The sequence below is a fragment of the Gopherus evgoodei genome, chromosome 3 (genome assembly GCF_007399415.2).
Source record: "Gopherus evgoodei ecotype Sinaloan lineage chromosome 3, rGopEvg1_v1.p, whole genome shotgun sequence".
Lineage (NCBI taxonomy): Eukaryota > Metazoa > Chordata > Testudines > Testudinidae > Gopherus > Gopherus evgoodei.
The window spans coordinates 160649915-160674404 of NC_044324.1; the positions used below are offsets into that span (position 1 = coordinate 160649915).

General features: G+C 56.9%; 1 protein-coding gene across 2 annotated transcripts in view; it reads left to right on the forward strand.

The window, feature by feature from the left end:
- The first annotated feature begins 4246 nt into the window (after positions 1-4246).
- Positions 4247-24490, forward strand: part of CAPN11 (calpain 11) — a 30666-nt gene continuing 10422 nt past the window's right edge. The window contains exons 1-10 of one of the 2 annotated variants that reach the window (XM_030557212.1): positions 4247-4414; positions 14211-14502; positions 15234-15303; positions 19962-20080; positions 20341-20474; positions 20673-20841; positions 22257-22340; positions 22423-22508; positions 22759-22833; positions 23813-23973. In XM_030557212.1, the coding sequence (XP_030413072.1) occupies positions 14257-14502; positions 15234-15303; positions 19962-20080; positions 20341-20474; positions 20673-20841; positions 22257-22340; positions 22423-22508; positions 22759-22833; positions 23813-23973 (1144 nt within the window). In that variant the 5' untranslated portion in view covers positions 4247-4414; positions 14211-14256. The other variant, XM_030557213.1, reaches the window with a different exon arrangement.

Below are 24490 nucleotides of genomic sequence, written 5' to 3' on the forward strand. Positions count from 1 at the left end.
TGCCGGCTCCTGGCAGCAGAGGGTGCTCACGGAGCAATCATTGGGTGGTTTGCTCTAGCTAGGTCGATGGCAGGGGCCGGGTCCCCCTTTGCTGGGGGCTGCCTGGCTGCTTTGCTCTAGCTTGGCAGCCTGGGCAGGACTCAGACACTCCTGGCAAACGTCCCTCCTGGGCACGAGCGGATCCAGGCCCTGCTCGGGGTGTGGCGCCAGGCATAGCTGAGGCCTGACTCACGCAGAGGGCTGTGCCTCCAGAGAAACACGCAGAGGACTGTCACTAGAATAAGAGGAGGAGAGGGCTGGGCTCTTAAAGGCACAGGGGCCTTTCTGTCCCTGCTTGAGCCATGAGGCACCGTCTGCTAGGGCAGGTCTGCTCACCAGCTGCATCTCTCCCCTGAGGTGCTGGGCCTGCTCCTGCTCCCCTTAGAATCAGTGCCCAGACTGTTATTGACTTTAGCAGGAGCCGGAGCAGGTCCTCTCGGAAGGAGGGTATGGGGCCCAGGGGGATACCCAAGGCAGGGAGCTCAAAGCAAGATCCCTAGTAGCTGTAGATTAACAGCGGAAACACCAGCCCCAGAAAGGAGTTGACAGGGCAGTTCCAGAGGGGCAGGGAGTCTGGGGGCGATTTCTCCAGCTTCCCCTGTAAGTCACTGACTATGCCCCCTACCCACTGCTTGTTTCCACTTGAAATGGTCCCATTGGAGCTCTTGTGGCTCCCACCTCCTGGGTCTGAGATAAGGCAGGGTCTAGAGCTAACAGACAGTTCAGCAAATACTGAAACTTGCGAAGCGCTTTTCTGTACTGAGACCAGAATGAATGAGTCCATCGCCCAGCTCCTGAGGTGCTTTTGAGCCCCACATCAAGCCTGGGGCCTTGATGGGCTCACAGAGCAGCTCTGCCCACCCAGAAGCTGCACAACACATGCAATGAATGCACAGTTCTCGTCAGGGTCAGAGGTCCCAGCACCCCTGCCTCTCTTCTCCAAGGGCTCAGTAACCCATCTCGTGCCCACCTGTGCTGTGCCTGCTGTCTCTACAGCTGAGCTACCCCATGTCTGTCCCCTGGCTGGTAAATAGGGCTGAAAGGATATGCTGCTAGCTCTTTCCCTCAGCCAGGGTGGATCTTCTCTCTGACCTGGCAGCACTGCCTCCAGCAGAACTGGGAGTGGTTCTGCAGCTCCATTGGGCTTGGCCTGTTCTTTCCTAGCTTCATCTGTTTGACCCAGTCCACGGGGCAAAGGACCCTGTTCTCTGGTTCCCGGCTTCTTGTGCATCCCACAAAAGGCTGCTGGGTATTTTGGAGCTATCCCTGGACCAGTGGGTAACACCTAGAACAGGAGGGATCCCAGCAGGGTGTTCTTCTAATGCAGCCAGCTGGCTAGGGATTCTTAGGGGCAGGGACTGCCAGGCTCTGACCCCAATCCTGCTCCCCTGGAGCTAATGGCAAAATCTCCCACTGACCTCAGTGGAAGTAGGCTGAGGCAGGAAGGGGTGAAAGCAAAGATCCTCAGCCAAATCTAACCTGCTCTAAGTATGCAGCGTCACTGGGGTTGGGACCCCTTTACAGCAGGGCTGTATCTTCCCATTCTTTCTCTCTCTCTCTCTCTCTCCCTTAGCCCCTGGGGCATTTTCCTTCCTGCAGCTAGTTCTAGTTAGTACCTGGCCATCATTGCCTGCTTTAACCTGTCAGCAACATGATACCCCCTGGTCATACCACCAAGGCAAACCTGTCCTCCAGAGCAAACCTGTCCCATCCCCCCAACCCACCCCCCAGGATCCTACCTTTCCTGTGCCTAGGGAAAATAAACAAACACTGAGCCAGAGTTGCTTTTGCCAGGACTCACCCAGCCACATTTGCTACACGGTCACCCAGCGCAGCATGCGCAACGCCCCCTTGTGTGCTTGCCCAGCGCTGCGCAGGCACCGCCAGGTGCAGGAACCCCTCCCACCCGCCCATGCATTTGCCCTGCACATACAGTGCCAGGCACAGTGTCCTGCATGCTCACTCAGCACTCTTGCCTGTGTGTGTAACACACATACACACACACACACACCAGTGCATGTGTGCCTGCTCAGGACACAATACTGTGTGCAGTCCCTTGCACTCACCTATATACCCATACAGTCCTATAAAGCTATACATGCAGCATACACCTGTATAGCCAAACTCACTGTACAGACCCCCACAGCCGTGCAATGAGACACACATCCAGGCCCATGTGTACAACACATCCCTCCCTCCCTCCCACGGGCTGTGACAATGGGTATTACCGGAGGGGTAGGGGGGAACAACAGTGCCTTGTCCATCCCTTCAGAGGTGTCTTGAGGGAGAACGCTATCAGGTATTTCATTTCAGTGCATTAACTCCTAGTCTGCGCTGCAGGGGATCTGGTCTCATTGAGGGGCATGAAGCGCTTTGGGTGGGCTGCTGTGTGATGTGATGAACTAGAAATGTTCTTAATGTTTTCTCTGAATACTGTGTTGGTGCCTCTGTCCCCTAGGCAGTTCTTAAGTATCTGGCAGAGCAAAGGGCCAGTGCACCTAAATGCCTGGCACTCTGTCTCCTAGCAACTGATGGCCTGGGCCCCTTCTCTGCAAAGGTGCCAACTGAAGGTGTTGGAGACAAAGAGGTCAGGTGACTCCTGGCCTGGGAAAGGAACTGAGCAGAGAAGGAGGAGCTGGAGGGGGGTGTCAGTCTGGAGCTGGCTGGGGACGAGGACTGAAGTGCAGACGTGGGGGTTTGGCTCACTGCTCCCCAGAATGGACCCGGCCGAGGGGTCCGGTTCGCTGTATCTACAAGCTCTGTTTTAGACCCTGTTCCTGTCATCAAATAAACCTCTGTTTTACTGGCTGGCTGAGAGTCATGTCTGACTGCCAAGTGGGGGTGCAGGACCCTGTGGCTTCCCCAGGACCCCGCTGGGGCGGGCTCACTGTGGGAAGCGCACGAAGGGGCAGAGGATGCTGAATGCTGCAAGGAGAGACCCAGGAGGTGAAGCCGTGTGAGCTTCTTGCCTTGAACAAGTCTGCTCCCAGGGAGAGGAGGCTCCCCAAAGTCCTGACTGGCTTAGTGGGGAGCAGTTCCAGAACATCACCCGGTGACTCCGTGATACTCCTAGTCTGCGCTGCAGGGGATCTGGTCTCACTGAGGGGCATTAAGCACTGTGGGTGGGCTGCTGTCTGAGGTAGGGATCCCCTGTCCCTGGAGACATGGGCAATGCCTTTCGCAGTGCCCCAGGGAGGGGATGCTGTCCGGATCACTGCTCTTCATGCAGCGCATCCAGAGCAGTTCTCAGAAAAGTGCCTGGAGTGGCTGGAGTTTCCCTGTGAACAGCTGGGAAGGATCTGTTTGGCTTAAGGCTGCTCGTGAGGAGCAGGACCTCTTGGTGTTGGGGAAGCAAGGCCCAGTCCCAGGACATCCCAGGCTGTGAGAGAGGAGTGTCCTGCCATTGGAGAATGAGCAAAACACACAGCCTGGCTGCAAGAGGCATAAGTCATCGTAGTGAGAGAGCCCTCCTCATTGGGAAGGAAGAAGGCAGCAAGTTCCAGTGGCCTGCATATGGGAATAGGAGCCAGGCTTATATTCCTGATTCTGCTATGGATGTTTGTCACCTTCGGCCTCAGTTTCCCCATCTGGAACATGGGAGGATGATCCTGAATGCTCTAATGTGGTGAGGGTGTGAGGTTAATTACTGTCTGCAAAGTGCTGTGTGCTTGGCATACAGGCTAGGAAGGCTGGGTAGTGTTTTGTGTGCCCTCTGCTGGATGGAATTAGAACTACTCAAGTGTGTGTCATAGACTCTATATCTCGTTCACTCCCTGGTTAGATCCTCCGCTTTTGGACCCAGGCAGGCCTGAGCTTCCGCCTCAGCCCATGGTGAGAGCCAGGCTCTAAGCCTTCTGCTGACCCCAGGGTCAGCCCCTCTGGACCCATCACTGTGCAGGCGCCTTGCTTTTGGAGTGAGGATCCCTTTGGCTGGTGTCTCGGAGAACTGAGGCTATTAGTGCAGCCTCCTCATCCCCTTGTAACATGCCCTGACGCAGCTGAAGGGCGGTGCAGGATCTGCAGCCTGGCACACGAGGCTGGGTGAACCTCAGTTAGGGAGGAAATCCTAAAGTGGGGCGGTGAAGGGGAAGCCTGAGCTTCTCCAGGGAAGCAGCTCCAGGGCAGGGAGTCAGACAGCAGCTGCTGTGCCTTTAATTTCTCTGCTCATACTGCCCCCCCTCCCCCCCCGCTCCCTACATACACACACAATCTGAGCTGCATGCTCGGTACATCCTGCCACCAGGCCAAACCCCACCTTTCCTCTGTGCAGAGCCAGCAGCGGAGCTAGCGAGCCGGGGTGAGGGAGGCTCCTAGTACCAGCGCGGAGCCAGGGAAGAGAAGAGTGGGAAGGGCCCCTCTGGGAGCAGCCCACACAGTAAGTCTCTCTGCTCTTCTTAGCCCCTCCGGCCACGCTAGGATCCGATTAACAGCTCAGCTACTAGAGGCTGCTAATTTCAGGGCCTGCCTGGGAGGGAGAGGCTGGTGGCAGGGACCCTCCCTGGCTGGGCACTCTTTCTTCCTGGCTGTTGCAGCTGCTTCTGTGTCTCAAGGAAATGATCAGGTGAGTTAGGGCCGTGGCACAGGGCTCTCCCTCGCCACTCCCCAGATCTCTGAAACTCTTGCAGGGGCTCGCTGGGCTCTGGCTAGAAGTCTGTGCTCCAGGCCTGGGGATCCCCTCCCTTAGCAAGAGTGGGAAGAAGGGGACACCCCCCCCCTTTGCACCTGGGAGGGCAGCAGTGGTGTTTTCTCTTTGCCCCCGGCCCTGCGAGTGTCTCGGGCATGTGCAAGGGAAAGCCGCTCTGGGCTGAAGCCAGCTGCTGTGCTGCACCCGGTGCCTGTGAGCCGCACGGGGACGGCAGAGGATGTGGGTGTTCAACCTGAGACCTGCCTGGGGCCTTGGGCTGGGGGTGGGTTGCTAACTGGATTGTTGTTCCTGCTCTGGAGTTGGGCCACCTAGCGCTGCTCAGCGATGCCCTGGGCGTGCCCACCCTGTGCATATGCGGGGCTGCCAGCCTAAGGGAAATCCCAGGGGGCTTTTTCTTCCACCCCTCACCCACGCTTCCTAACTGGCAGTACTGCAGTTCTCCAGTGCGCCCGGTCTGGAGAGGAGCCTCTCTGTAGGGGCGGGACAGATGGGTCTAGGGAGGATCCTGCCATTCTGAACAGAGAAGTTGCTGAGAAGTAAAGTCCCTGACTCTGGCAGCAGATGTGCTGCAGCAGTTGGGGCCCTGTTAGTGCCTCGATAGAGGAGGCTGCAGCCCGCTGTCCCTGTGGGGCTTGGGGTCTACAGTTGATCAGGGCTGGGGGCTATGTGAGAGCCGGGGGCGGCTGTGCGTGAGAGTGGCAGTTTGTTTCTTGGCTCCCCTCTCGTCTGTTTACAGGAAATAGCTTTCCTGCTCCAAGGCTCTGTACTGGGCCCAGCACCCTTTGGAACGATCTCCCCCTGCTCGAGCACCTCTGAAGATAGCACCTTTCCATTTACTCAGCTGAGGTGTAAGACTGGCCCTGGTGGCTTTGTGGTTACCATAGATCCTAGGGCATGTTTCCATGGAATTGATGTGAACTCCCTTGGCCTGGCCAGATCCCAGCCTGGTAACTGCACTGTGCCTTCCCCTAGTCCTGCTGTTTCATGTGAGTCCCTGCCTTGAGCTCCTGTGTGTAGTGTTGCTGTCTGGTGTGTTCCACCCTAGAAGTGGCTGCACTTCGGTGCAGGGTGATTGTGTACTATTTGTAATTTGAGATTGGGGTGTGGCATTCCTTGGGCTGGTGGGAGAGAAAGCGCTATGTGAGTCTTGGTAACTCTTTATGTTCTGCTGGGTGTGGTGGCCCGGTGAGTCCAGGCCTGGTTTGAACTAGACACAGTTCCTGGGCTCTTCTGTGTGGTCTGAGCAGCCATCCCTGGATGCTGGGCTCCCTATGGAGTGAGGAGGGCTCAGCCACGCACAGCAGTAAGTCCAGCCCTGGGGCTGCTTGTCCTGTTTCCTTTAACTTTCTAGTCCTGGTGTGTCGGGGGGGGAGGGGTTACCCCCTTCTCCGGTGGTGCAGGCCTGTGCTGTGATGTCATTACTGCAGAGACGCGGTGCCCTCCCAGCTCAGACAGGGATGGTAAGCAGGCTGCTTGTGCTGCAACAGGCTCCTGATGCAAATCTCGTGGGTTGGCATGGAGCCAGGCCTGTCCTAGATGCTTTGTACAAGCTCTGCTGCATCAAGTGCTACCCACCTCCAGCCAGCCATGGGAGGCTGCTGCAGGAAACGAGGCCTGCAGCCACTCCGCACCTGGTGGGCAGCGCCCTGCAAGCCCAACGGCTTCAGTCCGGGGTGACCTGACCAGCTCCACAAGGAGCCTCCCTGAATTGCCTGGGGACCAGCAGTACTGGGAACAACTGGACCCTCAACTGTGTGTTTGGGGGCACCCCTGTGATCACAGGCCAGAAGCAAAGGGACCTGGACTTCCCTCCAGAACGATCACCTGGGTTCTGTATGGAGCTGAACTCCTGTGCTCTTGAATAAGGGTCTGCCTGCTGGGTCACCCTGCTGTTGGGTGTCAGCGTCACACTGGGGATCACAGTGCATTGTTCTGCAAAGCTTTGAGTTCTGTTCCCACCCGGGGGGAGGATCAGCAAATCTGAAAGAGTTGTCCCCGGAGTGGTGGCTGGGATGGTGAGAACCTGGCTGGTAGGAATTTTTGGTGATCCAAGGTCTAGCTGGGGGCCAGTCTCCCCTGGTGCAGGGAGATTGGAGATGCCAAGTCCCGGCACAAAAGTGGAGGGGGAATTGGTGAGACAAACCCTATTGTACAGCTGGGGGAAAACGGAGGCACAGAATGGAACAATGGCCTGCCTGTGGGTGCACAGCAAGTCAGTGGCAGAACTGGGATTTGAACCCAAGAGTCCCGTGCACCTTCCCTGATCAATAATGGTTGCAGCCATCAGCTAATAGGGCTCAGTATGGGCATGACGTCACTGGGGGCTGAGTGAAGACAGAACTGGTGTACAGGGGCAGATTAGGGTTTTGGGAGGGGCAAGTGAGGGCCCCTCCCCACCCCTTCCGCCTGCTGTTCCCCCATGCTCCTGCCATGGAAATGGAGATGTGGCATGGGGGCTTGCCCACCTCTGCCCGCCCAGTGCTCCAGCAAGCCCTTGTGCCCTGACCCGCTCCCCGGCAGCACTAGGGGCACCCATTTTTCCAAAGCCTCTGAGCACAGGCCCCGTTGACCCAGTAGCTAATCCTCCACTGCTGGTGCAGGGTTTGTTTGGCTGCTGGAGAGAGGCCTTTGGGGAGTGGAAGGGACAGTTGGATTGGGTCAGAAGGAACAGGGAAGGTGTCCTCTAAACCAAACAAACAGGGCAGCTGTCTCACTCCCCGAAAACCTCGCTGTGCTGCCAGCATACACTGGAACAGCTGAGAGGGGGAGCAAGCTGTCCTAGCCACGGGTTGCTCTGGAGCTCCCGGCTGGGCTGTTCGCCACTGTGCAAGGCTTGGGGAAGGGAGTGAAGCCAGCGGAGGACTTTGAAAGAGAGCTTGGGGACTCCCAGGGCCAGAGTCAGCCCTAGCGTCACTGACTTGTTACACTGAGGAGAAGGCACTGCATGGAGAGATGGGGAAACCTATTGGGTCCCATCCCATCCAGTTCCGGGAGGTCAATGCAGCACAGAAATCCTGTCTAGTGCCTGCCTGGCTCCGTTCTATGCGCCCTGGCCATGGGGCTCCCTCCACTTCTCCAGGGTGGCAGTTCCCCAGCTGCATCCATCTGTGTTGGGAAGACTTTCCTGAGATTCAACTTTAATTCCCACTCCCTTAATCACACCCCATCCCTCCTAGCTATGCCCTCTTCCCCCTCTCCCCCTTGGGGTTTACAGCCCCAGGGATTGCACACTCCACTTCCAGACACCTCTTAGCCAAGCTAGGCACACCTAGCTCTTCTGACCCTCTCCTCAGCCCCCTCCCTTCCGGGGGCCCTTCGCTGAGCTCCGTCCAGCTGGCTGCCCTCTTTGTGAGGAGGTGCCCAGGATGGAGCACACTATCACCGATACCAGAGCCTTCCCCACGCAGCCCAGGAGAAGCCCATGGAGGGGGCTGTGATTTAACTGTTGTCGCAGCGCAGGATTGCCCCCCAGTAGAGCAGTCCATGGCTGTCCAGAATTAGTGGCAGCCCTGTTCTATTCCAGTTCTTGGGCCGTGCCCATCACCATGGTATTGGAACACCCTGCCCAGAAGGGGGTTTCCCACCAGGAAGTCTCCAAAGCATCTGGATGGATGCCAGGCCTCATGCTGCAGCTGTGCTGGGGAGCAAGCTTTGTGGCTGAACCAGTATTTCAGGGCCCTGTTGGTAGCAGTGTGTTTCTGGGGAGCTGTTTTCCAGGAGTCTGTGGAGCCAGAATTGCCCCCTGGCATCAAAAATATGGAGGCTGCTGGAGGGGGCCTGCCAGGCACAGAGATGGCCTTGGCACTCCCTGGACGACAGTTGGCTTATGCCTCTCTGAAGCACCATCCACAAATGTGCACCCTGTATGCCCACCCAGGGGACCCACTGGCTCCATCAGCACCAGCCTGAATGGAGACCTCTGTCTGCTCCTGCTTAGCTCTCATCCAGACCAGTTCCCCCATGTGTCTGAAATACTCTTCACTCCCTCTGCACTCAGGAGGCCTCCAGCATCAGCTGCTGGTTCCCCTCCTTTGTGAGCACAGCAGCCATCAGGGCCTTCCAAAATACATTGAATAACAAGGCTAATAATAACCTATGCACTATGGATGGCTGTTCCTGCTGGGCAAGGCTCAGCTTATCCACAGGTGGCTTGCCCAGAACAGGGGGCTGCTGCAGAGCTGGGAGGAGCTATAAATCTTTGAAGAGGAAGCAGGGGTGCAGGAACCTACAAAAGAGGCCGGTATTTTTTAGCCCCCTGGGGATGAAGAAAAGCTTGTAAACATTCCCAGTGTGTCACTAGCGCATAGAAGTTTGCCTGAGTCTGCAGACAGCCTGAAACCATCGCTCTGTGAGGGCAGCTGCACCCATCCTGGGGGGGAAGGGGGCTGTTCACTCAGCTGATGATGGAAATGTCCGCATTAACCACTCTACTGCTGATCACCGCAGGCAGGGTGGAGAGGGAGGGTTGGTCTATAAAGATCTATGCAGCGTGACTGGGAAAGGTAGCTTAAGAGATGACCACCAGTTATTTTTTCCCATCTGGTTCCTGGAGCCAATCAGCCAGAGGGGAGGATCAGAGAGCGCCACCCATGGGGAGCTAAACCCCAGGAGCAGAGAGGGGCATTTCACACAATGCTTAGCCTGGGCACCATTGTTTTGCAGAGCAACAGTCAGTCCCAGGGGGTCTGAGTCACTTGGGCAAGCCGTTGCTGGTGTGAGGATGTGCAGTAGGGAGGGGACATGTAGCGCACTCAATGCAGTGGGTGGAGGGCTGGTGCTGCCGTTGGGGAATGCTCTTTCCCTGGAGTGACAGTGACATGGGTAGAGCATGTTCATACCCATGTCATCCCTGCACAGGCCTGTCGAGGAGGTAGGAAAGGGCCCAGCAGAGCAGGAGTAGTCTCGAGGCAAGGGAAACTGCAAGCCAGGAAACAAAGGCAGCACAGATGACTATGCCTAGTGTTATTCCTCACCCTGCCTTGCCAGTCAGAGACAGGAGGAGCTAGCCCAGGGGCTTCCTGGATGGGAAGATACTTGACCGGTACAGCAAGATGGTGTCGCTATGAGATTCTGGGACACACAGAAATACTAGTGCTGTCACCCTGGGGTGGGGAGTTGGCACTGAGAACTGGGTGGAGATGAAAAAGAGAATTTACACTGTGGTAGGGAGGGACACAGAGATGTGGAGAGAAGCAGAATTGGTACTGCCTGGGGAAAGGGGTACTGGACATGCAGAGGGGAGTTGACACTGCCAGAGGAGTGGGCACCAGGGGCATGAAGGGTGATTTGGGCTGCAAAGGGAGGGTGTATTCTCTCCCTCCCCACCTCAATGAGCATTGGAGCAGATACAGCTGGTGCCACCATAGGGCACCTTGTGTTTAGTGCCCAGTTTCTTGGCCATCCCAAGGAAGTCAGCAGAAGTATAGCATGGGATCTGAGCAGGGGATTGGACTAGATAACCTCCTGAAGTCCCTTCCAACCCTGATATTCTATGATCTGCCAAGAGCCATCCCAGCAAATACCATCCACTCCCTCCTGGTACCAGCAGGCACCCTCAGGATCAGGGGAGACCTTGTGGCCTGGCTCCACCCACGCTGTCCTGTGCTGAGGGTTGTGGTGTCTCTCAGCGCTGGGCTGCTAGGTGTCCGGTCCCCTACCATTCTGGGGGACTCTGGCATGGGTGCTCCCTGGAATGGAGAGGATCATGGCTGGCAGTAGGGAGGCTGTGAAGAAGGCGTTACAGGCCCCAGGGCAGGATTTCTGGCAGCAGAACATGGAGCCTAGCTTGGCTGTTGCAGTGAGATGTCCTGGGGGTAACTTGGGGTGATTTTCTGAGCTGGGGGAGAGCGAGCAGAAGAGGGGGAAAGGGCCCTTTGCTGCCGTGTGCAAAGAGACTTCTTGTGTGTTTCCAGCACTAGCCTTGCTGAGTGTCGCTCCCTGTAAGATGAGGAGTCAGCATTTCTGAGGGGACAGTGCAGGGATTCCAACAGGCCCTCAGGGTGAGGTTTTACCTGCTGCCTCCCTGGGCACTAGTGCCAGTCCTCAGAACGAGGCCTCGGTTGTGCCAGCCAGTGCCCACCGCCTCGTGCTCAGTAGTGCCCCCATGTCTGGGCACTGGAGCAGCAGTGAGGTGGGTCAGAGCTGACTTTGCTGGGTGGGGTGGCACAGCGCACTGGACCCTGGTGCTCTGGGGAGCCCAGGCCCATAAACCCGCAGGCCCCAGGTGCTGATTAAATTGTTCAGAGGCAGGGACTTTGCAGGCCTTTACCCTGTTTGTGGTGGGCTCCCCACCTCCGCCCATCAGTCGTTCACCCAAGAGGACGATGGGTCCCAATCACAGTAAGGGAGACTGGGGTTTGGCCCAGGTGATCCAAGCTTGATTGGCTGTGGGGCCCACCCCCATATTCTGGGATGGGAAGCTGGTGACTGGTGGGGGGAGGGCCAGCTGTGTCCCCAGCACTAGTGGGAGTTGGTTAGTTGCATACACCCCGAGCAGGACAGAGCTGTGGTCCTGCTGGTCTGGCATCCAGTCTCCAGCAGGGACTGACGGCTGGGCACTTTGAAGTCCCCCTGCACATGTATGCACCTTTCCCTCCTGAACACCATTGTGAATGGAAATGTGGTCTGTCAGGCTGGATGCCATAGCCCAGTTCCACACAGAAGCGACAGTGTCTGTGCTATGGAATGGGGTGTGGGAATGGCCCCTGACTGTGGGAGGCCACCCCAGGGATCCTTTCTGCATGGCCAACTGGCCCCCGCCTGGTCACTTGGTTTCTGAGTAGCACTTCTTAGTGGGAGAGGCTCTCCTGGAGCAGATGGTACTTTCCCAGCAGAGGGGTCACATGCTCCCCCAGATTTCTCGGTCACATGGTGTGGCCAGGCCCTCTCCATGCAAGCCTGTGAGCTGCACAAGGCGGGGAGAGGCAGAGACAGGAGGAATATCTGGGAGCTGCAGGGAGGGGCCACTGCTTTCCAGGAAGGGGGGGCATTGCTTTTCAGGGGGAAGGGGCTGCCTGGGGGGCATGACTCAAGCTGTTTTGGGGTTGTGGCCCCTTCCCCCACTATCAGCAGGCACTGGTCTTCTCTGTTTCCCAGAATCATGCATCCTGTCAGCTCTGGACTGGGTTTGAGTCACTCTCTCCTGCTGGAGGAGGGCTGCCCCTTCTCCTCCCTCGTCAACCTTTCCAGCTTACTGTAACACCTCCAGGAGTCTGAAGTCCGAGTCCTGCCACCCAGGGATGAAGCATATAATTTAGCTTCAAGGGGCCCCCTGTGGTGTGGGACCCTGGGAAATTGCCCAGCTTGCCACTTGCTAACACCTGCCTTGCACTTGCTACCCCCTTAAACCTGTCCTGCACGCTCCCTGGGGGTTGGTTGAGAGAGAACTACTGCTCTAGCCCACTGAGCTTTCCTGGCTCTGGCCTGCAGCCTTGCAGAGATCTCACCACTTGCTAATGGGCCCTCTGAATGTGCTGACTCAGTGCACGCTCTGCCAAGGACATCTCCAGAAGGAAGGGACTGATGCAGGCAAAATCTGCAGTGCTGCAGGGCCCATCCCTGGGAGTGGGGAGCCAGAAGAGCACCCACTTCTAACCCCCTCGCCTTTACACACACACACACACACACACACACACACACACACACACACACACACACACACACACACACACACACACACACACACACACACACACACACACACACACACACACAGTTTGTCTCAGAACAATATTGCCAACACCTTCTCCCCCACCAACCAGCAGGGATAGCTAGAAGTGGGTCTAGAACAGTGTTTTCAAACTTTTTTTCTGACAACCCAGTTGAAGACTGTTGATGCCCGTGACCCAGCGGAGCTGGGGATGAGGGATTTGGGGTCTCAGGGCTGGGATGCAGGAGGTGATCAGGGCTCTGGGCTGAGGGTGCAAGCTCTGGAGTGGGGCTGGGGATAAGGGGGTTGTAATGCAGGAAGGGGCTCCAGGTTTCATGGGGACTCAGGGCTGAGGCAGGGGATTGGGGCATGGGCTTACCTCCAGTGGCTCCCGGTCAGCAGCGCAGCTGGTGTGCAGAGGCAGGCTTCCTACCTGTCCTGGCACCATGAACTATGCTGCACCCCAGGTCTGGCTCCTAGGCAGAGGTGCCTGGGCACCACCACCCCCATCTCCCCGGCCAATGCGATTGTGGAGCTGGTGCTCGGGGCAAGGGCAGCACGCAGAGCCCCATGACCCCCCTGCCTACGAACTGGACCTGCTTCTGGCCACTTCCGGGTAGGAACTTCTAGTTTTACTATTAGTTTTTACTGACCAGGTGCCAGGGTCCCTGGGTGCTGAGCGAGGCAACCCAGTGCCTCGCATTCCACGACCTGGTACAGGGTTGCAACCCAAACTTTGAAAACCAGTGGTCTAGTAGAGTCCCAGCATCTCCAATCCCAGGCACCCCCAAGAGGCACTATGGGGAGTGGGGCAGGAGTGCTGGGTCTGGCAGGTCTCCAATCTATTCCAATCGCAGCCTGATCACACAGGAGGCGCTGTAAGCAGCAAGAACAGAGCACTGGAGTGAAAAGTTCATTGCTCTGAAGTCCTGGTGGGCAGTGATGAACAGTGGATAAGTTGCCTTTGGTGGGGGGGATGGGGGCTGAGGCGGCCAGGATTCCTGCGTGCTTGGCCCCTTTCCAGGCAAGTCCCAAATCGCTGTTTGTAGCTCTGTGCAGAGTTTCAGCAGCAGAGCCGCCCCCCTCCCCAATCTGCTCCCAGCTGGAGTCCAGGGAGCTCTGTTTGTTAGGCTGAACACCATTGTGGATAGAAATGTGGCCTGTCAGGCTGGACGCCGTGGCCCAGTTCTACACAGAAGCGACAGTGTCTGTGCTATGGAATGGGGTGTGGGAATGGCCCCTGACTGTGGGAGGCCACCCCAGGGGTCCTTCCTGCGCTGCCAGTTGGCCTGCCGTGCACGGTTGTTTGGTTTCTGGGCTCCCTCACAACAGTCTTTCAAAAGGAAGATGGTTACTGGGTGGGACGAACTTCTAGCCTGTTAATGTGATGACTGAAAGTAACAGAGTCCAGCATACAGCAGTCAGGTACTGTGCAAGCTTCTCCAAAAGGCTCCACCATTGCCTCTCTACCTGGTCTCCCTTCAAACAGCTCTGCCAGTGCCCCATATCCCTGACCTGCAGCCCCTGCTATCCCAGCCCTGGGCACCCCCCCCCACAGCTCTGCCAGTGCCCCATATCCCTGACCCTGCAGCCCCTGCTATCCCAGCCCTGAGCTCCCCCCACACAGCTCTGCCAGTGCCCCATATCCCTGACCTGCAGCCCCTGCTATCCCAGCCCTGGGCTCCCCACACACAGCTCTATCAGGGCCCCTCGCCTCTGACTTGTCTCTTCTCTGCCTAGCCCAGATTCCTCTTGCAAACTCTGTTCCCATGGGGGAGGCCTGTCCTCAGCCATCCCTGAATCTTCTCTTCTCCCCACCCCCAGCCTCTTACACACTGCTGTGCCACATCTCATCTCCTGGTGCCTTTTTCATCACAGGGGGAGGTGCTGACGCTAGCGCTGCCTGTGCCTGGACAACTGCACCATGATGCCCTTTGGGGGAATTGCCTCCCGGCTGCAGAGAGACCGGCTGCGAGCGGAGGGGGTGGGTGAGCACAACAATGCTGTCAAGTATCTGAACCAGGACTACAGCACCCTGAAGCACGCGTGCCTGGAGAGTGGCACTCTCTTCGAAGACCCCCAGTTCCCAGCAGTCCCCTCCGCCCTCGGCTTCAAGGAGCTGGGGCCAAACTCTGGCAAGACCCAGGGGGTGCGCTGGAAGCGCCCATCGGTAAGTGCCTGCCTCTCTCCTCTGTGGGGCCTGCAACGTCCATCTGGATCCACTTGACCAGGAGGCCCTGCACTGTGAGAGCTGCTCTGCCATGGTGACCCAGGCTGTGGCCCTGTCCCTTACACGCTGGATCCCTTTGCCTGCCCTGAACTCTGGTCCCCAATCTGCCAAGCACTCCAAACCCCTCTGCCTGCCCCAGGCCCCATCTCCTTCAGACACCCTCCTTCTCCACAGGTACCGGAGCCAGGGGTGCCAAGGGAGTTCAGTCTGTTGTACTCTCAGACCTGGTTGCCTTCTGTAGTGAGTTCCTTTTCCCTTGGTTAGATCTGGGCGTTGAAATGTGGGGGTTGGTCTCTGTCTCATCCCTGCCCTTTCTGGATGGAATTGGACCTGCACAGGGGTGTGAGCATGTTTCCTTCAGTGACTGGCTCCCCTCAGTGTGTGTAAGCCCTCATACCATTGTCACTAATGAGGTTTGGGGCCTGTGGCTCTGCAGCAGAAAGTCTCAAAATGTTTCCCCACTGATCCCTTTGGAGTGGTTACAGTCAAGGCCCTTGCCCAGTGCTGGTGGCAGTTGACACCCCTCTCCCCTGAGGGTGCTGTCAGACACTGCTATGTGGTCATCCCTGCCTCCTGAACCAGAGTCCAGCTGATACCTGCTGAGTAGAGATCAGAGTGCAGATCCTGCTGAAAGCTTGCACCAGTATTTGAGTCTCTCTGCTCCTCTGCAGGAAATCGTGGGGGACCCTCAGTTTATTGTTGAAGGCGCCACAAGGACAGACATCTGCCAGGGGGCTTTGGGTAAGTACTGTCCATCCAGGGCTGCCTGGGGGGGGGGGCAAGTGGAGCAATTTGCCCCAGGCTCCGCAGGGGCCCCATGAGCCCTGGCCCAGCGGCTGTTCGAGTCTTTGGCGGTGGGGGGCCCTTCAGTGCTGCCGAAGATACGGAGCAACAGAAGGGCCCCCCTGCTGCCGAAATGCCACTGAAGACCCCGGACCATCGCCTGGTGAGTACAAGCGCCACAGCTCCCCGACTTTGCCCCAGGCCCCCTGAATCCTCTGGGCAGCCCTGTGTCCGTCCAGTCCCTGCACAGCAGCACCTGGGGTTCGATACAGGGCTGGGAGGAGGTGTTGGGTGAGGAGTGTTTGAACGGATTGAAATTGGGGGGCCCTCTCAAGTGCAAAGAGGAGATCCTGGTGGCAGGGGCTACGGTTTTGTAAGGATCAGTTTCCCAGCATTCTCTCCAGGAGTTAGGGGATTGACCCCAGTGCCCCAGCTGAACCAACTCTGCTATTACTTCTGTTCTTCCACCATAATCTCGCCACGCCCTGCAACTCTGGTTCCATCCTGGGATCTCCTTCACATCTTGCCAGGATCTAAGCAGGACTTCCCTCCTGCTTAGCGCTATGGAAAGGGAAGGGGTTCGCAACCCCTTCAGCACTACCGTGTGTGACTAACTGTTGGTTACAGTAGTCCCTGGATGTCCCTGGATGTTCCAGTCAGGAATCCAGTCCCCATTGTGCCAGGCACTGTGCATACATGTCCATAATAAGCCAGTTCCTGCTCCAGAGAGCTTTCAATCTTGGCATGTGATGAGAGACAACATTAAATGAACGTGGCACAGGGCAAAGTAACAGTGCTGTGCCTGAGGTGGCCGCTCGCTTGCGTAATATTTTGTGGGCAGCGTGGTGGAGGTGAATTGGAAGGACTGTGCAGTGGCTCTACTGATTTTTCACAGGGAGCACCTTCCAGGCATGAGGGGGGCAAGGGAGAAAGCACAAAGGTGGTCAGTGATCAGCAAAGGCTGACAGGGTTAGATGTCTGGATAATATATTACAGTTGTTAGGTAGGTGGGGCTGAGCTGTGATAAAAACTAGTAGCTTGTGTTTGATGCCTTGATAGGTGGCGAGTTATATGGGCCCGTGGTGCCCGTGCTCCACCAATATTTAGGAACGTGGGCCCAACCTCACCAATGTTTGAGCTTACCATGCTTTGGGGGGCCCTGCACTTCAGGGGGACACAGGGTCCAGGGTGGCCTGGGGGGTTAGTGGGAGGCCTGGCGCCAGGAGCAATGAGTGACCCGACCCCAGCCTGCCCTGCTCCACCAGCTCCCGGCATCATTCGTGGGAGGGGATGGAGCTGGGGCCAGGCCATTCGCTGCTGCCAGCGCCAGGCCCCCCACTAACCTACCAGGCCACCCTGGACTCCGCATCCCCCTCAAAGCGCGGGGCCTGGGGCGGTTGCCTCAGTCCGTCTTATGGATGGGGTGGCTCTGCTTGGACCCATTCTAGGCACCGCCAAAAATTATACAACCTGGGGCCCATGGGAGAAGTGGGCAAGGTAGTGGAGGGACCCAGAGACAAAGGTGACACAGAGAGCTTAGCTGACAAGGTAACCTTAGCAGCAGCATTTTGAATAGGCTCAGGGGGAGCAAGATGATATGGAATCATAGACATGTAGGGCTGGAAGGGACTCTGAGAGTTCTAGTCCAGCCCCCTGTGCTGAGGCAGGATCAAGGAAACCTAGACTGTCCCTGACAGGTGTTAATGTAACCTGTTCTTAAAAACCTCCAGTGATTCCACAGCCTCCCTAGGTAATCTAGTCCAGTGCTGAGCTAGCCTTACAATTCGAAAGCTTTCCTGATGGCTAACCCAGATCTCCCTGGCTGCAGATTAAGCCAATTACTTCTTGTTCTACCCTGAGAAAACATGGAGAACAGTTAGTCACTGTCCTCTGTACAACAGCCCTTCACATATTTGAAGCCTGTTATCGGGTCCCCACTCAATCTTCTTTTCTCAAGATTAAACCCCTCACCTCCCTATTTTTTTAACCTTTGCTCATGTATCATATTTGCTAGACCACTCATCATGTTTGTTGCTCTCCTCTGGCCTCTCTCCAATTTCTCAACCTCTTTCCTAAAGTGTGGCACCCAGAACTGGATGCAGTACTCCAGCTTGAAACTCACAGGTACCCGAGCAGAGCTGGACAGTTACCTCCTGTGTCTGCCGTACAACGCTCCTGTAAATACACCCCAGACCTACAACACCCCTGTGAACTTGGACACTTCCAAGCATTCGTCAAGGAGAACTGATGATGAGAGATGATGATGATTTTGGTAGCATAGCCAGATTTTTAAGATGCTGCATAGGAAGAAGTGGCAGGATTTAAATATGGTTTGAACATGTGGATCTCAAGAGCAGGGTCTCCTAAAATACTGTGTGCTGATGTGTGTTAAACAGCTGCTATGTTCCACCCCAGAGATGGCTGCATTTCAATGTCTGGGGAAGTGATTACTGTGTCTAGTTTGTAGAACCCTTGGGGGCTCTGGGAATGTCGGAACTGCCATAGGCACAGCAGCATGAACCTGCATGGGGATCCACAAAGCCAGGCTGGGCACAGTCTCTGGAAAGAGAGGCAGGATCCCTAACTCCCTTACAGCAGCCAAAACTGGGCCCCAAATTGAAGTTAGTACATGAGAGTCTGTCCAGGAGAGAGCCAGGACCAGAGTAGAGGTGGGAGGCTGCAGGCCAGGATCAAGAGGCATAAGCAGAGCTGGGTGGATGGGCCAAGACTGGAATGGTCCGATGGGGAGAGCTGTGGGTCAGGAATGAGGGGCGTTGGTGGAGCTGAGGGTGGGGCCCCAAACTGGAAGAGCAGGGGGAGTTGGTGGCCAGGTTTGGGGGGGCACTGACACAGCGGGGTTGAGGCTGGGCCACTCTCTGGTGTCCCCATGACATCACTGTACCTCCAGGACAGGCGTGAATGGAGCGGGTGTTCTGGGCCTGGCCATGCCCTGGCAGGAAGTTCCTAGGGAGCTGAGTCACAAGGGGAGGGCAGCCTGTGGCTTGAGGGTTGCTGTGGTGATGGTGTGTGAGTTGGTGCCATGACTATATTTAGAATCCCCAAGGAGATATCAAAACCAGGCCCTGCCCCCAAGTGTAGTCCAGGGCGCACACACACACACCCCCCCCCCCCGAATCCAGTCCAGAGGCCCCTGAGTCCAGGCCTGGTTCTTCTGCTGGGAGCTTCCCTGTTCTGCCTCCTGGGCACTTTCTCTGCATCCCCACCCCTTCCAGTCTGTGCTTACTCTCTGCTGCTCCCCGACCTCTGCCAGCCTGTGCCCCCTCTCTGCTGCTCCCTGACTCCTGCCAGCCTGTGCCATTTCCCTGCTGGATTTGCCAGTTACCAGAAAAATAATTTAACCTGCCAGGTTTTTGGTTTTTGTTTTTATTTACATGGATCTAAAGTTTTGCATTATTCTTCCAACCCACTGGGCTATCTACTGTTAAAAGTGTCTGTGTCCAGCTAAAGATGCTACAGTGTTCCCACTTCTGCAGTTCAAGCAATAACAGATGAAAACAGTTGAAAATACAGCAGCTGTCTGCCCGCCCCCACACACATACACTGCGCGCGCGTGTGTGTGAGAGGGGGTTTGAGTCACGCGAGAGTGAGGAGACATGCGAGGCACGTTAAATAATGGAAGATCAGGGCGATGGTGTGAGAGGTCCTACTACACCCAGGGAGAAAAAGCTTGTATCAGAAACTGCACATTCAATGACAACTGGCTAAATGAGACAGACTGACTGGCAAAATGTGCTGATAAAACAAATGCCTTTGTTATCAGTGACGTTATCAATCTTATCTAGATGTGTTCTCTCTCTAGAAACTATAAGGGGCTGTTGAGGGTCCAGGGATTGCAGAATTGCCTTGTGGTTGGGGGTTGGGCTTGCCTTGTGTGGGAGGGGATCCCAGTGTTTTGGCATTTCAGAGGTGGTAATCCTAACTGTCTCCCTTAGCGCCCAGGCGTCTCCGCCCTCAGCCACTTGTCATTCACTGCCTGGTTCCTGCCCGCAGCAGGGCAGCCTGGCTTGTTCCCTTCTGACTGACAGGAGCACCTGGGGGTGAGGCACAAGCTGGCTGGCCTCCCAGCAGTTCCTGCCCTCCCCCATTATTCGCGGATGCTCTGGGGAGGAGTGTGAACCCCTGGGCACAATGCCCAAAGCCTGGGGTCTGGGTGGGTCTGTGTTTCCATCCCCCTCAGTCAGTGCCACCTCACCGGGCCCTGGGTCCTTCCTGCAGAGCACGTGGGAGGATGGAGGGTGCTGGGGGGGGGGCACATCCTTCTGCTTTCGCAGGGCTAACTAGGGGTGTTGTGGGGGTGCAGCATCCTGGGTCTCCCTGCCCAGCATCCCTGGGAGGAAGTTGCTGGGACTCGCCCCAACCCACCCCTGTTAACTCCTTCAGTGCCTGGGTTCTGTGGGTCCTGGGGATGCGACTGGCTCTTGTATCATAATGGGCAGTAGGCTGGAGGATCCCATGTGGCACTGCACTGGGAGGGAGGGGGTGCGGTAGAGTAGGGAGGGACACAATCTCTGGTCTCAGTGACTCAGCAGGGAAGCTGTAGGGAGGGAGAGGCTGGGGGCAGGTCTGGCGCTTGATCCCAGCTCCCTGCTCTCCAGGTGACTGCTGGCTGTTGGCTGCCATTGGCTCCCTCACCCTCAACGAGGATCTCCTGCACCGCGTGGTGCCCCATGGACAGAGCTTCCAGGAGGACTATGCTGGAATCTTCCACTTCCAGGTAAGGCCCAGGGCAGGGCAACTCCCCACTCCATCGCAGGTGCTGCAGAGCCCCTCGAGATAGGTCCAGCTCGCTGAGGGCCCAGGCCTTGGAGTGGAATCCAGGCCTCCCCCATGGCCCTGGCCTAAGACCGTCTACACTGAGTAACTCCTGGGTTCTGTCATGGCCCCTCTCTGCCCCAAGCTCTGCAGCTGTCCCTGTCCCCTGTCCAGGGGAGCCTGGTCTTGCCCCACTCACTCCAGGCTCTCCTCCCTCCCCAGATCTGGCAGTTCGGCGAGTGGGTGGACGTGGTGGTTGACGACCGGTTACCGACCAAAGACGGGGAGCTGGTGTTTGTGCACTCGGCAGAGTGCTCCGAGTTCTGGAGTGCCCTGCTGGAGAAGGCCTATGCCAAGTGAGTGTCACCCTGCTGGGCCTGGGGCCAGTGGGATCAGAGAGGGCGAGGGGCTGAGCAGGGAGAACATCTCTGGGGATCCATCCTAGAGGTGTCTCCTCCAGTGGGCTTGCTCCTCTGATTTGGGGAGCAGCTGGTGAGTCCCAGTGCTGTCTGCCGTGGCGTCGCGCTCATCCGCTGGCTCTGTCTGGTGTACAGGCTGAACGGCTCCTATGAGGCCTTGTCAGGGGGCAGCACCACGGAGGGCTTTGAGGACTTCACTGGAGGCGTGTCGGAAATGTACGACCTCAAGCGGCCGCCCCGCAACCTATCCAGGATCATCAGCAAGGCGCTTGATAGAGGATCCCTGCTTGGCTGCTCCATTGATGTAAGGGGTGCCCCTCTTCCCTAAGGGGCTGTGGGGAGGTTGGGGCCCCTTCTCCTCCTTCCACCTCAGGCTCTGAGGCCAGATTGCTCCCTGCATCTCCCTCCATGCCCCATTGCCAAGGGAGAAGATGTAAAATCCTCCTTAGCTGTGTCACAAGCCCCTTGATAGAGAGGGTAACCCCCAGCTGGTGTCACCCCAGCAGGGCTGGCTGTAGCTTGAGGGGTGTGCCACCCCGATCTCCCCCACATGAGGACAGCATGACCGCCTGCTGAGCTCCAGCAGTGGGGGCTGGGGAGCAGAGCTGGTTCACAGTCCCTGTAGGCATCTCTATGGGGCCAGTCTTGCTGGCGGGGAAGGCCTGTGGGTGCAGAGAGATCATTCATGCCGCTCTGTCCCACTGGAGGGTTTTGGAACAAGCATGTGCCCCCTTGTGGTGAAATTTTGAATCAGCACCCATTGATCTGCCCTTTCCAAGGGAGCATGTTGGGGGGCATAAAACCAAAATCTCCCAAACAACTGCAAGGGCAGGTCAATCCAACCCTCTGAGGAGAGGAGCCAGGGGGTGGGGGCTTCAGCATTAGCCGCCAGCCTGAAGGGTCCCAGGGGATGTACTGTGCGGTAGAAGGATTCTTTTCTCCTCCCATTAGAACTGGAAGGGACCCCAAAAGGTCATCGAGTCCAGCCTCCGGCCTTCACTAGCAGGAATAAGTACTGATTTTGCCCCAGATCCCTAAGTGGCCCTCTCAAGGACTGAATTCACAATCCGGCGTTTAGCAAGCCAATGCTCAAACCACTGCGCTATCCCTCTTGTACAGGCAGCCCCAAAGTGGGCAGTATCCATTCATCTCCCCCTGCCCCCTCAACCCCTCCCAATGTGTTTTATTGCAGCTGTCACTCCAGCAGAGCCATCGTTGCAGCTGCTGCAGTGGGGGAGAGCAATTTCTGTCCAGTCCAGTGCCCCATTTAGGGAGAGTGACTGCAACTTGCTCTTTTCATATGGAGACTATAGCTCCCACCATGCAGTGCGCTCCACGTTGAGGTGAATGGCTGGGCTGCTGGAACAAGGCATGCTGGGACTTGTAGTCTCCATGGACAGCATCGCCAGACAAGTGAGGGTGCTCAGGGCTTTGGTTTGGACTTTTATACAGCACTGAGTTCAGGTGTTTGCCAGGCAGGCACTTGGGGCACAAGCAGGGGCTAGGTGGCTGGCTGTCGGGGGGAGTTGAATAGATTGGCCCACATCACCAGCCCTGATCCTTTGGTTGATAGTACTCGGTCCCTCCCCGGGGCTGGAGCAGCTTGGGATGGGGGCTTTCTGTGGGCAGGCAGCACACGTCAGTGTCTCCTTAGCTAGAGGAAGAGGTGCTGGCTCTGGGCCAGGGGAAATGTACCAATTCCTTGTCCTCTCCCCTCAGATCACAAGTGCCTTTGATATGGAAGCAGTGACCTTCAAGAAGCTGGTGAAGGGGCATGCCTACTCTGTCACAGGCTTCACTGAGGTGAGTGGCTGCCTGGGATCAAGAGAAATTACATGGCTCAGCCTGTGACATCAGTTTAACCTTTATCTGTAAATTTTGCCAGGTGGAGTACCGGGGTCGCCAGGAACAGCTCATCCGCATCAGGAACCCCTGGGGTCAGGTGGAGTGGACTGGAGCCTGGTGTGACGGGTGGGTGAGAAACGGGTGCCATGCCAGCATTGTGTGGTCCTGCTGGGAGGGAAGTCTTGTTGTGTGCGGTCCGGGTGCTGTTTGCATGGCACTGCTAAGAGAGAGCTTGCAGCGCGTGATGCCCAGGCGGCAGATAAAGGTGCAGCTCCAGGGTGGGCTCTGAAGTGTCTGGCACTGGGGCGTGTCAGGGAGAGTGGCACAGTTCAGTATTAGTTTCCCCTGTCTCACTGCCTCTCTCCTGCCATCCCAGGTCCTCTGAGTGGAACAACGTGGACCCCACGCAGAGGGAGGAGCTGCAGCTGAAAATGGAGGATGGTGAGTTCTGGTGAGTATCAGCAGAGACAGATGGTGCCATTCTCCAGCACCCGAGAGACAGGGCAGCCTGCACCTGTTCCAGATGTGGGGCGGGGCCATAAGATTCTGATCCTTGGGGGATCACATTCTTTGTCCTAATTGACTGAATTCCTACCAAATCAGGAGCCTAGGAAAGTGTCTCCATCTCCCCAGTTAATAACTCTGCTCTTCTGCGGCCCTTCCGTCCAGCCAGATGCTACAGAGCTGGCCAGCCCTCCAGGCATGCAAGTAGGACCTGTCATGGCACGTCCGCATTCCACATCCTGTCACTTCTGTCCCAGTTGCAGGCTGTTGCCATGGTGGTCCTGCTGTGCCTCTCACCTTCCCCAGCGCGCCGTTGAGAGCGCCTGCTTCTTGGCCCAGAGTTAGGGCAAGGGAGTCCGGTGGGGTTTGTTGCCCCAAAGATGGAAATAGAGCTGGGGGGTTGGCTGAGGGCTTCACTGCATGCAGCTCTGCTAAGGGAACCTATCTTCAGGGTGGAACACAGCCAGGCTGATGATATGAAGGCCCCAGCTGGGCTGCGTGGGGCTTGGGTCAGCAGGAGGGACACTTATTTCAGGCTGCTGCCAGTGAACTCAGATGAGTCCGCTCTGCACTCAGACTTGTTGTGGTGGCGATAACAAATAAGACTGGGACAGGAATGTGAGGGAATAGCCTTTGCTGGCCCCAAGTATTGTTGGCTCAGACAGTAGTGGGGGGTGGGCTGGATGGGACCCCCTGAGTGTGACCCTTGTATCTCTCCCTTGTCTGAGAGCTCCTGAGCAGTGAGACACAGGGAAGGGGTTTGAGCCAGGAAGGTGAGGTCCCCCTGGATGGGAGACCAGGAGCCCCTCTGCCTCCCCTGCACCACCCCCCAGCCTCCCCAGCACCGTTGAAGAAACCCCCTGGCGGAGAGATCCAATCTGTGTGGAGTCTCAGTCTTTTCTCTGCCTCCCCTCCCCCATGTTCAGGATGGCTTTCAAGGACTTCATGAGGGAGTTCTCCAGGTTAGAGATCTGTAATCTGACCCCTGATGCCCTGGACAAGGACAGTGTGAGCAAGTGGCACACGACTCTGTTTGAAGGTTCCTGGCGCAGAGGCAGCACAGCAGGGGGCTGCAGGAACCATGCAGGTACCACCCACCACCAGCCTGTTCCTTAAGGGTATGTCTACACTGCAGTGTAAGCGTAGGGTTCGAATTCAGACTCAGGCTTAACCCCCTTTCCTTCCACACACACATCGCACAAACCCAGGGTCCCAGGACCCCAGAGGAGTGGGGGATCCAAGCCTCAGTCAATCTGGGACCCAGGGTTCAAGCCCTGTTGCTCTGCAGTGTAGACGCAGCCCCACCGGACTCATGATCTGGGAGTCCGCCAAAAGTATTCCATGGGCCAACTTCCTTTGTCCTCTGGACAGCCAGGTTTGGTGAGCAGTCAGGTTTTCCTACACTGCACCACGAACAAAGGACTAAAGCAGCCACGTCTTTGGGAGGGCACTAGGAAGTCCGGGATATGGATAGCTGGACTTGAACCTGCCTAATGTATTGTAGACCCTGGAGACCCAGGTTGGGACCTAGGGTTCAACAGTTCCTAACCTGGGGTTACAAATGAGTGTAGACACTTAAGCCCTAGGTTCACGAACTCAAGTTC